The 16228-nt window shown below is 41.1% G+C and overlaps 1 protein-coding gene across 11 annotated transcripts in view; it reads right to left on the bottom strand.

Moving 5' to 3' along the window:
• The window catches only part of PMCA (plasma membrane calcium-transporting ATPase 3), a 206005-nt gene that overhangs the window by 61452 nt on the left and 128325 nt on the right, over positions 1-16228 (bottom strand). For all 11 annotated transcript variants that reach the window (XM_088273876.1, XM_088273896.1, XM_088273930.1 and 8 more), the window contains exons 11-21: positions 14865-15031; positions 13660-13875; positions 12479-12721; positions 10819-11057; positions 9327-9489; positions 8160-8261; positions 6823-7002; positions 4965-5159; positions 3170-3376; positions 2311-2509; positions 769-980 (exon numbers count right to left, since the gene is read on the bottom strand). In XM_088273876.1, coding sequence (XP_088130002.1) covers positions 769-980; positions 2311-2509; positions 3170-3376; positions 4965-5159; positions 6823-7002; positions 8160-8261; positions 9327-9489; positions 10819-11057; positions 12479-12721; positions 13660-13875; positions 14865-15031 — 2123 coding nt within the window. The remainder of the gene's footprint in view (positions 1-768; positions 981-2310; positions 2510-3169; positions 3377-4964; positions 5160-6822; positions 7003-8159; positions 8262-9326; positions 9490-10818; positions 11058-12478; positions 12722-13659; positions 13876-14864; positions 15032-16228) is intronic.

The raw sequence follows: 16228 nt of genomic DNA, 5'->3' as shown, positions 1-16228 counted from the left end.
GCATGTGAGGAGTATGGAAACATTCAGACTCCCCCACATCGCACTGTACGGCCAACCCCATGGTAGACGACTCCGGGCAGACCACCGAAGAGATGGGTCGATAGCTGGGAATCGGCTTCGCAGGAGGCTAATCCCTCTTAAAAACAGGCCGCAAGGCCTATAATAAGAAGAAGAAGAAGAAGATAAGAGAGGTCAGTTATTTTATTTCATTTTGTAGTGCTAGCTTTTATCGGATTGCCGTCCCTTCTTCTTGGGGATTCCGGGATTTCACGACTCCAATAACGATCACCACATTTCCTTGGTTTAGAATCGTCCTCTCGGTAACAGAGAGAATATGAGATTCTAACGTACGTGTCGGTACCACGTGGTGGCCATCGAACCATCCGCACTGTAGCGAAACCATCGGTCCCACGTGTTTGTTCACACGTGCTAACCATACAAATTGTATTCATGTACCTTAATTGTCATTTAATTACATTGCTTATCCTAACATTCATAGAAATCCCCATTACCCACCATCATATGTACTCCTAGACCTAATAAAAGCAATTATTGATAGTATATAAAGACATTTTGTAAATTTTTTAAGTCAGTGTTTGATAATGTCCTAAGAAGACGAAACGCGTCACGTATATACATAAAATATACATAAAAAAATGTAGAATTCAATCCAAAAAACCGTGTTTTATTTGGGATATATTACCCAACAAAAAGATTTTTTTTTTTCACATTCTGATCCAGGATGGTGATCCGCGGAGGAGAGGTTACCTGGGAGATGCAGGTGCCGATCCAGATGGAGTAGAAGATGGGGTTGGTGAAGATGCCCTGGAAGACGTTCCTCTGGCCGTGGATCTTGCGCGCGTTGAACTCGTTGAAGAGGGTCATCATGACGAAGGTGTTGAAGATCACCGTGAAGTGCTGCGTCGGCTCCGTGTTCAGCTGCTGCCCGCGCCCCGACGGGATGTCCAGCAGCTTGTCGCCTGGAGGGATCCAAAGCTCACATCAAGCTCTTCAAGGAGTATAATTTAAAATTTTCTCAAAATATTGATAATATAATAATAATTCTCAAAATAATAATTAATATTTAAAGCATTTACTTTGTGGTTAGTCATTTTTACTTTTGAATTTTTTCACAAAAATGTTAATAATATTAGTATGTAACCACTCACCGAGATTTTTATGTGTACCGGTTTCGAGACGTACCCGTCTCTTCGTCAGGACAAACACTACCACAGCATGCAAAGTGTGCATACTGTGGTAGTGTTTGGTAGCATTGTCTCTTCGTCAGGACAATGCTACCAAATACTACCACAGCATGCACACTTTGCATGCTGTGGTAGTGTTTGTCCTGACGAAGAGACGGGTACGTCTCCAAACCGGTAGATATAAAAATCTCGGTGAGTGGTTATATACTAATATTATAAACATTTTTTTAAAAAAATAAATAAGTAAGTACAATTTATATTTGAAGCACTAACTTTGTTATTTTCCGTTATATAATTAAAATGTAACATTGTTTTAAAATCACTATAAATATTTTATTATAACTTAATTATAATGTCTACCGGTTTCCAAGCTAACCGCTTCTTTATCAAGACTAATTAATCAGTCTTGATAAAGAAGCGGTTAGCTTCGAAACTGGTAGACATTATAACTAAAATCATCAAACCCTTATCCGCACCCCGATGGTGCAAAGGACACTGCATCATATAAACGCAGTGTTATCTTAATCGTTTACACATAAAGTAAAGGTGATCGCCTTTCCTCCATGTGTTGACGATCAAGATGACACTGCGTTTGTGCAAGATGCAGTGCCCTATGCACCATTGGGGTGCGGATAAGGGTTTGAAGAAGAAGAAGACTAAACTGAATTTTATAGTTAAAAACATATAAAAATAAAACTTGTGACAATCGTTTCGCCTTGTTAAGGCATTTTCAAACTACTATCAAACAATTGTCACAAATTTAATTTTTATATGTTTTTAACAATAAATTACAGTCAAGTCTTTTTTATTATAATATACCATTTTGTAGATTCTAAAAATCAGTGTTTGATTTTAATATTTAATATAAAAATTAAAATAGAGTTCTACAAATTAAACGCCAAATCTATATATGTATAAATAACTTTTAACATGTTTACAAAATACAGGCATCGATCCGTATGTCGTATCAGAATAACATGTTCAGGTACCTGGCTTGCCTCCGATTTCTGTCCAGGGAGGCTGGTGTCTTCGACATACTCGGCGTACGAGGAGCCGATGACACTGGGAAGAAGGAAGAAGGAGGGAGGAGGAAGGAGGAACTCACCCACGAAGAGCAGAGAGAAGATGATGAACAGCTGGTAGAGCGCCTGGCCGAGGATGTTTTTCATCATGGTGCGGCTGATGAGCGGCTTGGTGCGGCCGTAGGGCTTGCGGAGCAGCAGGTCGGGCGTGGGCATCTCCGTGGCCAGGGCCAGCGAGGCCAGCGTGTCCATGATCAGGTTCACCCACAGCATTTGTACCGCCTGCAGACATAAACGACAACACAGGAATATCATCTGGTCGCTACTTTCATACGGAGTTGTATCTTAGACCCTCAAGATCAGCACTATAAACCGGTTAGATGCATCCCAAATGTGGCTACATCGTAGAATGCTACGCAATCCATGGACGCATATCGCTCACTCCTTTCAACAAGGTCATACATAAAAAAAACTTGATTTTTCAGGAGATCCTTTTTAAAGTTTAAAAATATAATACAATGTATTAAACATAAATATCAAGCCACTTATTGAACTTTTAACTGTGCAACATATCTTTTTAGGTAAAACCTGAATGTTTTTTCTCCATTTGAAAAATATTTATTATATTTAAAAAAAACAATTAAACAATACCTTTTCTTCAAAATGCAAAAACAACACTTTGTGCCCTGTAGCGGATAAATATTAAGTTAAAAATATGCCGCTTTTGCTGGGATATATTACATTTTCTTGGCAATTCGAAAACATGCACAACTGAAAATTGACTATTTTGATTTATGACGTTGTTGAAAGGGGTGAGCGAAGTGGGAGGCCTCTGTTCAACACTCGACACAAGAAGAAGGCTGAAGTAAGAAATTAAGTGAGTTTTAGTTAGCATTATTCTCTCTCTTCACGTGGCCAGACCATCCGGAAGGCTTGGCTTACCTTGAGAGGGCTGTCCTGGATGGCGCAGGCGCCGATGAAGGCCACGATGACGGCGACCACGTTGACGGTGAGTTGGAACTGCAGGAACTTGGCAATGGAGTCATACACGTTGCGGCCCCACATCACGGCCTTTACAATCGAAGAGAAATTGTCGTCAGTCAGGATGATGTCAGACGCTTCCTTGGCCACATCCGTTCCAGCAATACCCTGTAACAAACAACATCTTCAATATTCATTCCTAAAAAAAACTAACTAACCATCACGCCGCTTCCCCGCAGGGATAGGCAGAAAGAATAGAACGCCACACCACTCTGTCTTTGCAAACATTCTTCGCCTCTTCTACATTCATGCATCTCCTCATACATACGCGACAATTATTATGACTCCTGACCCGGCCGCTTTCAAGTAATTGACATGCCTGATTGTGCCAGGTTTTCCTCGGTCTTCCTCTGCTTCTTTTTCCAACTACATTCGCCTCGTAAATTAGTTTAACCGTTCTTTCCTCACTCATACATTACACATGTCCAAACCATCTCAACACACCTTTTCACATATTCATTCCTCTGTATATATATATACAGTGGAATCTATCATAAAGAACATAATTCGTTCCAGAATCTTACTCATTAAGCAGGAGCCGTGGCGTAGTTGGGTAGACGCTGGACTGTGAAACTGGCATCGCGGGTTCGAAACAATGTTTGTGCTTACGTTATTACAATCTATATTTATATAATTCGTCAAAATGATTCAATTCAATTCAATTATTTTTTTTTCAATTCAATTTATTTATTTCAATTCATATATTCATTACAACTATAAAAATTTAAATCGTATACATTAAAATACATTTGAATAAAATATATGCAAGAACTATTGCTAAAGGTGTAGAAGAATTCCGCTTCGGAAAACTCCTTCAGACACATGGAACAGATCAATAGCCAATGAGATATTGTTCAACTTAGCGGTAGCTCTTCCTACAGGCATAACCATCGGCAGGTTGGTCCTGTGTATAGGAATGTGAAACAATCTATGCCGACGCTGTCTTAGGTAACTATCGGGAACATACAGACCAATGTTCCAAATAATTTCAGGATTATCGATCACATCGCGCAACAATCGATAAAAATCGATATAAATGATAAAATATGGTATTGTAATGAGTACTTAACCGGATCCACGCGGCTTGCATAACCGTATGTGTTTTCACAAAACATGCCCCATACGCGGCTGACATAAGCGTATGTGTTTTTACTTTGCTCCAAGTTTCCAACCTCAGTTCAACTTGGAGGGATTTTTTCATGGTGTGGAACTTTGGATAAAATAATACGTCAATCCTTGGCCTTATGACATCTGTTGAAATATCTGACTAATAATTTTTAACATCACAAGGATAAATAAAAGAACACATCCCTGATTTTTCTTGAGGTCGATAATTAGTCCGCGCCATAATCATGCCCTATATCTGTCTCACTCTCGACGCTACGCATCGCCAGTGGGTAAGAGTGACACATGATGCGTGCTTTGATTTATTTATGTTACGATCTTATTTACCGCCGCGCACGGGCGTCTCTCAGGAACAAAGTTAACGCGGTTAAAAGGTTAAGTGATATTTGAATTTTTTTTTTATTCCGGGACGGTTTCTGCTAAAAAAAAGCCCAGGTAAAAAACAATTTAGTAGACTTTAAAAATCAGTGTTTCTCTCAACTCAAACCTATAATACATAGAGTTAGGTTCGGTTAGGAGAGATCTCAACCTATAATAAACAGGTTAGGTTAGGTTAGGTTAGGTCGGGTACCATGGCGAAGCCGACGTCGGCCTTCTTGAGGGCGGGGCCGTCGTTGGTGCCGTCCCCGGTGACGGCGACGACCTCACGCGCTTCGGACAGCTTGGAGTCGATCATGCCCTTCACCAGCGTGTACTTGTCCGTGGGCGAAGAGCGCGCCAGCACGCGCAGCTTGGGCCACACCTTGTCCAGCAGGTGCTGCTGGACCTGCAATGCAAACACACACCAATCGGCTCGACGTCCACAATACTACACACCTTCCTACTACACGAGGTATACAGACAAGTAAGAGAAAACAGTCTCCTTATCATCCATTGTTTAGTAATTAATAAATAATAAATAAATAATAAAACCCTAATCCGCACCCCAATGGTGCATAGGGCACTGCATCATATAAACGCAGTGTTATCTTGATCGTTTACACATGAAGGAAAGTCCAGGGTAATTTTCAATAAATATTAGATTGAAAATATCACTTTTATTTATTAGACCCCCTCTGGGAATCGAACCCGGGACCTCCAGAATGGTAGACAAGCGTGCTGACCATCACACTACTCATCCATTTAAAGTCACACTATTTTCTAGTCAGTCACCGTCGCTCGGCAAAGTTTTTCTCATAGAGTTAGATATGACCAACAAAGATTGGAAGACTCCATGAAGATAATATAATTAATATCATCAATATATTGTAATATTGAATAAATTTTACAGTGAACAAATCACATCTATTTATTTTACCCCCCTTGGGAATCGAACCCGGGACCTCTAGAACGATAGCTGAGCGTGCTGACCATTACACTACGGAGGCGGACATTGTTTACTCTGTGTAATACCACTTTATTAAACACTTATTCGTGACTACCGGTTTCGGAAAATCATTCCATCACAATGAGAATTTATATTGAAAATATTCCCATTGTGATTCATTTGTCTTCTTTCTCTCTTTGAAAATTTTATTTTTACACAAATCGCTCACTCCTTTCAAGAACGTCATAAATCAAAAATCATCAATTTTCAGTTTGTGCATGTTTTCGGAATGCCCAGAAAATGTACTTTATCCCAGCAAAAGAGGCATATTTTTAACTTAATATTTACCCGCTACACGGCAGAAAGTGTTGTTTTTGCATTTTGAAGAAAAGGTATAGTTTAACTATTTTTTTTAACATATTAAATATTTTTCAAATGGAGAAAAAACCTTCAGGTTTTACCTAAAAAGATCTGTTGCACAGTAATAAGTTTAATAAGTGGCTTGATATGTATTTTAATACATTGTATTATATTTTTAAATATTAAAAATGATCTCCTGAAAAATCAATTTTTTCTATTTATGACGTTCTTGAAAGGAATGAGCGAAATGTCAAATTGAAATAATTTGATTTTGATGACCTGACTGTCAAAACTAGGCGAAACAATTGTCACAAAATTGATTTTTATATGTTTCGTCAATAAAATTTGGCAGACTCAAAAAATCAGCGTTTGATTTAAAATTTATAATACATAAATCAAAGATAAGGAGAGTGTTATAGATGCTTTTAACACACTATCTGCGGGAAGGGTAGTTTTACCTTTTCACTCGACTCGTCGTAAATTGCGTGTAAGTTATTTTTACGCATGAATTTTGCGGCATCTTTTGATCTCATATCGGTGGATACAGTATGGTTAAATGTTATCACTTCTTTTCAGAGATGTTTGTCTCTATTATGAGCGCGAATCCGCCCGCAGATAGTGTGTTAATACACAAAATATCTCATTTTCATTTTGTGTTATGACGCTTTTTCACCAGCGAGCACTATGACACCGCCTCTGATGGGAGATCCTTACGATCTGATAGTCTGGCTCCGACAGACCCTGATAGAAGCAGCGCACTTACGTCTCCGTTGGCGTCTCTGATCCTCCGGTTGAACTCCTTGCCTTCGAGGATGAGGAAGTCGTCGGTGGTCTTGAGGATGCCGCACTTGGTGGCGATGGAGCGCGCCGTGTTGACGTTGTCTCCCGTCACCATGCGCACGGTGATGCCGGCCTTCTGGCACTGCTTAATCGCGTCAGGCACCTTGAAAAATTCACTTTTATTAACACGTTGCTTGCGGGAAACTGTCTTTCCTTATATCACCATTGACTAAGGCAGGGCTCAGCGACCTCTTGGACCAAAAGAGCGAAACGTGAGTAGCAAAATGGTTAGAAAATTTTTAGGGAGCCAATATTTTATAATAATTAAATAAAATTATCGAATGTTGAAAGGAACCTGCAAGTAATTTTTCAGCAACATATTTTTATTTTCAATTAATGTTTTACTTAGTAATCAATGCATTCCACATCATTTTCAAACACCGTATAAAAACAGGTTCAAATACTGTAGGAAATCATGCGGAATGCACGTGTCACAATAGATTTTGAGAAACAGTGGTATTTACTAAGTAAAACTTAAATTAAAAATGGCCAGATTTTACCACAAAATGACTGCCGAATCAATTAATGAAAACATATTTTTTATCAAGTCTACTTTTTTACCCATTAATAGGTATGTTTGATATCAAACGAGCCTTTTATTGGTATATTGAACATGAAAGTGGTTTGAAACTAGTGTGGTATTTCAAAGATAGTTTTATTTTTTAAATATTTTTTAAAAATTTTCCTGGGATAACGCGTGTTCAATTTAAACACGACATATTGCGATTAATATCGTGTTACTATCGTAAAATCAGTTTGAACTATTTCTTCACAAGAGTGCCCATACCAGGTATGTACTAGGTACGGGCAAATTCGCGAGGGCCCATTTATTTTACCCATACGTGCTATGGGCAAAGGGCCAATGAATTCAAACTGTCAATTTATTTATATTATTAATTTTAATTTTTTTTTATTAGACTCACTCGAGTCAATGGCAATGGGCGGAACACGTTGGGAGACAGGACCCCACAAGATGGACCCATAAAATTTTAAGATAGAGACCTTGGGAGAATAAAAGAGGCGTGGGAAGACCTCAAAAAGGATGGTCCTACGACATAGCCGCCTGTGTAGGGTAAAAACTGGCTGCACACAGCAACAGACCGAAAGAAATAGAAAGATATGGAAGAGGCCTATATCCAGCAGTGAAGGACAGAAGGCTAAAGTAGAAGATCTGGCAGTTGAAGAACATCTTGCTGGTCAAGAGGACAGAGCACCTGGTGCAGTGCCCGGTGCACCATTGGAGAAATAGGGGATAATCACCTCCGGTCGGACAGGATCTTCGATTCCCACGACGCACAGGCAGGTCAAGTTGTTGGCAATGTTTTCTTCGTCGTCCCAATTTGGTTCGGAGTCAATGTGGACCTGAAAAGAGAATCATAAATTATATATACATATATTTGAAAAAAATAATGAATAGCATTCCGCTGATAAAGCACTTTGCGACAGAAAAACTAAGATGGCAATGTTACGTCAGCTCTGAGAAGGACTCCATAAACTTCTTCTTCTTCATCTTGTTGTAGGGCCTGTGGCCTGTTTTTAAGAGGGATTAGCCTCCTGCGATGTCGATTCCCAGCTATCGACCCATCTCTTTGGTGGTCTGCTCAGGAATCGTCTAATATGGGGTTGGCCGTACAAAGCGATGTGGGGGAGTCTGGATGGTTTCATTCTCCTCACACGCGCATACCATTGTCTCCTTCGTTGCCTTCCCCACCTAACGACATCTTCCATCTCGCATATTTCCCTGATCCTGGCATTTCTGATTCTATTTTGAAGACTCTTGCCTGTTATGCTTCTCAGAGTCTTCATTTCTGACACTCTAAGCCCTGATCCTGGCATTTCTTATTCTATCTCCAAGACTATGGAATCGAAAGTAGAGCGGACACCGATGCCACAAAAAACGCGCTTAGAGTGTCAGAAATGAAGACTCTAAGAAGATTATCAGGCAAGATAAACTTAAATATCATTTCTTTTATGTATTAATTTTTTAATCAAATACAGATCAATAATATTATTTAGTAGACTCAAAAAATCTGCGTTTGATTTAAAAATAAATACATTAATTAAAATGGAGTTCTATAAATTAAATACTAAATCAATAAATATCATTTCTTTGCTTAACAGAGCAACAGCACTACTTAGCACTGTTTTTATATGATGCAGTGCCCTATGCACCATTGGGTGCAGATAAGGGTTTGAAGAAGAAAAAAGAATCAGCAACAAATTTGGCGAGTGTTTCTTTGCTGTTGCGGGCCCAATGCCATGGAACGATCTTCAATTAGCTGATACAAACAGTGAGAATGTGAAAAACTAAAAACTAATTTTTCACCAAAGCATTTGAATAATTTTCGTATAAACGCAGCGAAGCATCCTTGAGGGAGTATCTAATGACAATGCTAAATTACGATTGTGATGTGGTTGCATCCTCACCTGGTTGATCTCAGCCTTGCCGGGCACGAAGTCGCGGAAGGCCACGGAGATGGTCCTCAGGCCGTCGCAGGCCATGGGCTCGATGACCTGGTGCAGCAGCCGCTCCTGCATGTCCCGCGTGAACTTCTCCAGGTGCCCGTCGTGCCCGTAGATGAACGCACACCTAGGAACACACAGACAACTCAGTAAAAACTCGGTCAGGGACGATCTAAGGGGCTAAGCAATCTTTTTGATTTTTTATTTTCTGTTAAAATCAAATATGTATTTGTAGCTTATATGCGGCTTATATAATATTTTATCTTATTAAACCATATCCGCTCCCTAGGTGGAGCATATGAAGTCCACAAACTGTCTCCAGGCTTTTCTGTCGGCTGCCAGCTCCCTTACATCCTCCCAAGTCAGATCCGCATCCCGAAGTTCTGACAAGAACTGCCTACGAATTGTCAGCAGTGGTCGTCCTGGGCGGCGCGAATTTGATGCCTTGTAAAAAAGGCAAGCTTGATTAAGACTCTCAGGAGGCATGCGGAGTACATGGCCAAGCCAACTGAATCGCCTTTTCTTGACGACAGTTGTGATTAAGATTTGCTGCGTCCTACCCCTTATCTCTTCATTCTTCACAAAGTCAAACCACCGCACGCCTAAAATTCTACGCAGACACCTATTCTCAAAGCTCAGTACACGGCTGCTCTGGGCCCTTGTAAGGTGCCATGTTTCACAGCCGTATAAGAGAACAGAAGCAATGCAGGCAATGTATAGGCGGCATTTGGTCTTCACCGAGTGTAAATCCGATCTCCAGACAGCCTTCATACTGTTAAATGCGGACCCTGCGAGTCCTAATCGCACTCCCAGTTCCTTTTGAAGGCTGCCATTTCCAGTCGCGTACACTCCCAAGTACTTGAAACTCTCGACCCTTTCGTTGCGCTGGTTACTCAACATAAAGGGTTGTTGGGCATCTAGGCATGAGCTGTTGCACAACACAAAGCGGGTTTTTCGCGCCGCCCAGGACGACCACTGCTGACAATTCGTCGGCAGCTCTCGTCAAAACTTCGGGACGCGGATCTGACTTGGGAGGATGCAAGCGAGCTGGCAGCCGACAGAAAAGCCTGGAGACGGTTTATGGACTCCATATGCTCCAGGAAGCGGATATGGTTTAATAATTATTATCATAATAATTAAATTTAATTATTATTACTCCCCAAAGAAATTAAAAAATTAGAAGATATAAAAATTCTTGAGAAAAAAATTTAAACCCATTACATATAAATCTTGAAAAAATATAAAAAAAAGACTATTACACCATTAATTATATAAAACATTAAACCATGAGTGTAAGTCCCTCTCCAAGCACAAGAGCTCAGTCTCTTATTTGGAGAGGCACAGCGAATCTAAATATAAAAGTTTGCCGTATGTATAAATGTTTTGAAAATGTATTATGTTATACTTAAAAATGTAAATATATTAAATAAATAAAAAAATAAATAAATGGTCTTACTTCTTGAGCACGATCTCGGAGGCGCCCTTGGTGTAGAGGCGGTAGCCGCCCTTGTAGGGCACCACGGTGGACATGGACTTGCGCACGCTGTTGAAGGTGTAGACGCGCGTGAAGCACTCCTCGGGGTAGTCGTCCCGCACGGCCTGGTAGCTGCGGTTGAGCGCCGACACGAAGCCCAGCAGCGCGCACTCCGTCTTGTTGCCCACCTGCATGATGGGCCCGCCCGGGTCCTGCGATTGCTGCAAACAGAACGTCACCAACGTTACTTTCTCCATTCATTAGCAATGCTGCCAATAGCCCATATTCTCATACGAGGAAATGGGCTGTTCAACATATGAGGAACTGAAGAGGGTTTCGCATGGTAGACCAGAATGGCGAAGGAGGTGTCATTTGTTGTTGCAGACTAGTCCAAAAGATTACAGAATTCAAAAGAACACAGAATGTTATCAACTTCCTGATACGAGGATATGGGCTGTTCTACGTATGAGGAGCTGAAGAGGATTTCGCATAGTAGACCGGAATGGCGAAGGAGATGTCATTTGTTCCTGCACACTAATCCACAGAAGAAACTCATGTTGGTTTTGACACAGTGCGATGGAAACTAACAATAAAGAACATACATCTTTCACTTGTTTGGAACCGTCCTCTTATACATAGCTCTTATATTTAGCTATAACATATAGCAATTATTTTAATAGGGATAAACCAAAATTCTCCTTGTATTTCTACTGGTCCTTCGAGAGTACCATATTTGAGACGCGAGGTCCGCATTTTTGTTGGGCAAGTGGCAAGTTGGGCAAGTGGTGTTGGACGGCTGTGATTTTGTGGCTCACCATGATCTTGCTGGTGCAGGCGGTGTGGATGGAGATGCCATGCACGATGGTAGTGCGGTGTGACCTTGCGTAGAATAGACTAGTTTCACCATGATCTTGCAGAATAGACTAGTGGAGTTGTGTGGCTCACCATGACCTTGCAGGATAGACTAGTGGAGTTGTCTGGCTCACCATGACCTTGCAGGATAGACTAGTGGAGTTGTGTGGCTCACCATGACCTTGCTGGATAGACTAGTGGAGTTGTGTGGCTCACCATGATCTTGCAGGATATACTAGTGGAGTTGTGTGGCTCACCATGACCTTGCAGGATAGACTAGTGGAGTTGTGTGGCTCACCATGACCTTGCTGGATAGACTAGTGGAGTTGTGTGGCTCACCATGATCTTGCAGGATAGACTAGTGGAGTTGTGTGGCTCACCATGACCTTGCAGGATAGACTAGTGGAGTTGTGTGGCTCACCATGACCTTGCAGGATAGACTAGTGGAGTTGTGTGGCTCACCATGACCTTGCTGGATAGACTAGTGGAGTTGTGTGGCTCACCATGATCTTGCAGGATAGACTAGTGGAGTTGTGTGGCTCACCATGACCTTGCAGGATAGACTAGTGGAGTTGTGTGGCTCACCATGACCTTGCTGGATAGACTAGTGGAGTTGTGTGGCTCACCATGATCTTGCAGGATAGACTAGTGGAGTTGTGTGGCTCACCATGACCTTGCAGGATAGACTAGTGGAGTTGTGTGGCTCACCATGATCTTGCAGGATAGACTAGTGGAGTTGTGTGGCTCACCATGACCTTGCAGGATAGACTAGTGGAGTTGTGTGGCTCACCATGATCTTGCTGGTGTAGGCGCTGTTGATGGAGATGCCGTGCACGATGGTCTCGCCCACCTGGGCCGGGATGTCGGAGTAGCGCGGCGTGACCTTGCAGAGCTTCTCGCAGATGTAGGACTGCACGACGGTCATGCGGTTGGTGGTGAGCGTGCCCGTCTTGTCGCTGCAGATGGCCGTGGCGTTGCCCATGGTCTCGCAGGCGTCCAGGTGCCGCACCAGATTGTTGTCTTTCATCATTTTCTGCAATCCGACAAACCCATTAGACCAAAATTAAACAAATTTACACCAGGCGTTGTCCTTCATCATTTACTTGTGACTTACCAGTGGTTCGATAAATTTGTATAAAATATACAAATGAATGAACCACTAGTAAGACACATCGCTCACTCCTTTCAACAACGTCACAAATCAAAAATCGACAATTTTCAGTTGTGCATGTTTTCGGAAGGCCCAGAAAATGTACTATTCCCCAGCAAAAGCGGCATATTTTTAACTTAATATTAATCGCTACAGGGCAGAAAGTGTTGTTTTTGCATTTTGAAGAAAAGGTATGGTTTAATTATTTTTTTAAATACACTAAATATTTTTCAAATAGAGATTAAAACCTTCAGGTTTCACTTAAAAAAATCAGTTGCACAGTAAAAAGTTCAATAAGTGGCTTGATATTTATTTTTAATACATTTTATTATATTCTTAAACCCTAAAAACGATCTCCTGAATAATCAAGTTTTTTGATTTATGTCGTTGTTGAAAGGAGTGAGAGACATATCTAAATAAATTCACATTAAAAAAATAGCTGAATTCATCGAATTGCTAAAATTAGGGGCCTAGAAGCGTGGGTAGGCCCCAGACAAGATGGTCAAGAAATTGGCGGGCTTGCACTGGGAGAGAGTTGCGTCCAACAGACAACTGTGGAAGTCCAAGAGGGAGGCCTTTGTTCAATACCGGATACAAGAAGAAAGCTAAAGAAAGAGAAGGTCATGTAGCATCTATGTCTGATGATAGATGGACGAAGCAGCTGCTTGACTAGAGGCCTAGAAGCGTGACAAGATGGTCCGATGGCATTAGCAAAGAGGCAGGTCTGCACTGGAAGAGAGACAACTGTGGAAGTCCAAGAGGGAGGCCTTTGTTCAATACTGGGTCCAAGTAGAAGGCCGGAGTAAGTAAGTTGGACTGACCTTGACAGAGTAGGCCAGGGAGAGGGTGACAGCAAGGGGCAGGCCCTCCGGCACGGCCACCACGAGCACGGTGACTCCGATGATGAGGTGCTTCACCAGGTTGTTGATGTACGTGGTCTTCCACTGCTTCTGGTCGATCACGAAGGTCTTCACGCAGAACTGGATCACCAGGATGATGACCGTCAGCACGGCAATGGTGGAGCCGGCGTAGCCAATCTGTAAACCAAATGAACCAAGTTAAATCTATCATCAAGTCTAGTGGCGAAATTTGAAATATATTTCAAAGAGAGCTGTGTATTCCAGACAAATTGGTTGATAGACTTCTCACGCTTCGATCGGCTACAACAACTGCTATAGGTAAAGTGATCTTACCAACTCGGCTGTCCAAACTCAAAACACAGTAAGGGACTTTTTTTTTTGTAGTATGTTTTTTTGCATTTTTGGACTAAGTAGATTCTACTTAAAAAGTACTACACAAAAAATGTCCCTTACTGTGTTTTAAGTTTGGACAGCCGAACTACATTTGCCTCACAAATTTGTTTAACCATTCTTTCCTCACTCATACGTTCCACATGTCCAAACCATCTCATCATCATTTTATTATATTTTGTAAATATTCTGTTAGTTTTCAAAAACGTAAATGAATAAATACACATATCGCTCACTACTTTCAACACCGCCATAAATCAAAAAACTCGATTTTTCAGGAGATTGTTTTTAAAGTTTAAGAATATAAAAACATGTATTAAAAATAAATATCAAGCCACTTATTGAACTTTTTACTGTGCAACAGATCTTTTTAGGTAAAACCTGAATGTTTTTTCTCCATTTGAAAAATATTTAGTGTATTTAAAAAATAATTAAACAATACCATTTCTTCAAAATGCAAAAACGACACTTTCTGCCCTGTAGCGGGTAAATATTAAGTTAAACATATGCCGCTTTTGCTGGGATAAAGCACATTTTCTGGGCATTCCGAAAACACGCACAACTGAAAATTGACGATTTTTGATATATGACATTCTTGAAAGGAGTGAGCGATATATTTTTATTTTATTTAATTTATTCAGACACTAAATTATGACATATCAGTATTATAGGTGTCTCATCTTGAGATGAAACATCCATCGTCCATGCAACGTTGTTAAAAGGAGTGAGCGATATCATTACATTTATAGAAATAAAATAAAAATAATGATAGAGACCTGTATGGCCAGCTTGGTGAGCTTGGCCTGCAGCACGGACTTCTCCTTCTTGTGGCCGGACTCTCCCCCGCCGCCGCTGGCCGGGGCGCTGCTCTCCACGTGGTTGTCCTCCTCAACCGGGATGTGGTTGTTGCCGGTCACGCCCGCCGTGCCCGTCTCCTCGTCCCCTGGGGCGACCACAACCAAACTCGGTTAGTAACCCTAGCTACCGGTCAAGCTAATACCGCTGACCTAACAATAATTTCAGATACTCGGGCGCATTCAGGTCAGAAGCCAGAATAAGGAAAGGATCTCCAAAAGACGCGCCGAATGGATTGGCCACGTGCGAAGACAAGAGGGTTTCTTGCACCAAATGATAGAGGGGACGATCGAGGGAATAAACGCCAGAGGACGCCCACGCCGCCAACACCTGAGCGACTTAAACCAAGACATGGGCTGCTCCACGTATGAGGAGCTGAAGAGGACTTCCGAAAATAGGGAGAATGGCGAAAGAGATGTCATCTGTCGCTACAGACCAATCCGCAGGATTGAGACCAAAGAAGAAGATGTATGAGGATATGCGTGAATGTAAAAGAGGCAAAGATAGATTGGTGAGGCGTTCTGTTCTCTCTGTCTGTGGAGAAAAGACGGGTTGGTTTGTTTGGTTTAGTTTACGTTTAGAAAAAGAAAAAAAACGAGGCTAACTAACTAAATAACCACCACACCAGAGAGAATAGAACACCACACCACTTTGCCTCTGCAGACAATCTTCGCCTCTTCCACATTTACACATCTCCTCATACATACCCGCCGATTATTCCGACTCCCGACCTGACCATGGCCAAGCATTTTAAATACTTGGATAATGCCAAGTTTTCGTCATTTGAGTTGAATTTTAGCCATGGAACACATAATGGTAAAATTAAACTCAAAATTGCTCAAATTCAACTCAAAATGGACCAAATAAAATTTGAAATGGCTCAAATTCAACTCAAAATGGCCCAAATTCAACTTGAAATGGCTCAAATTCAACTCGATGTTGCTCAAATTCAACTCGAAATGGCTCAAATTCAATCAGCACTTCGATTCCCAAAATACAATATTAACAAACTTACTAATTAACCATGTTGCTTCTCCGTAGAGGTAGGCAGAAAGAATCCAAAGCCACACCATTTTTAAAATTAATTATTACGAATATAAAGCATTTATTATTATTATCATCACTAATAAATTTGAATATTTAATAAGATCACAAGGGAATCAGTTGCCAAGTGAAAACTTTAAAATATTTAAAAAAAATGGTTTAAATCACAACACCAAAAATGCAGACACATTACGGCTGTCCAAATTTAAAACACAGTAAGCGACATTTTTTCTGTAGTATG

This window comes from Brachycentrus maculatus, unplaced genomic scaffold, assembly GCF_059751285.1.
Source record: "Brachycentrus maculatus isolate JH-2025_06_01 unplaced genomic scaffold, ASM5975128v1 h1tg000033l, whole genome shotgun sequence".
NCBI lineage: Eukaryota > Metazoa > Arthropoda > Insecta > Trichoptera > Brachycentridae > Brachycentrus > Brachycentrus maculatus.
This window is presented reverse-complemented; position numbering and strand designations above follow the sequence as displayed.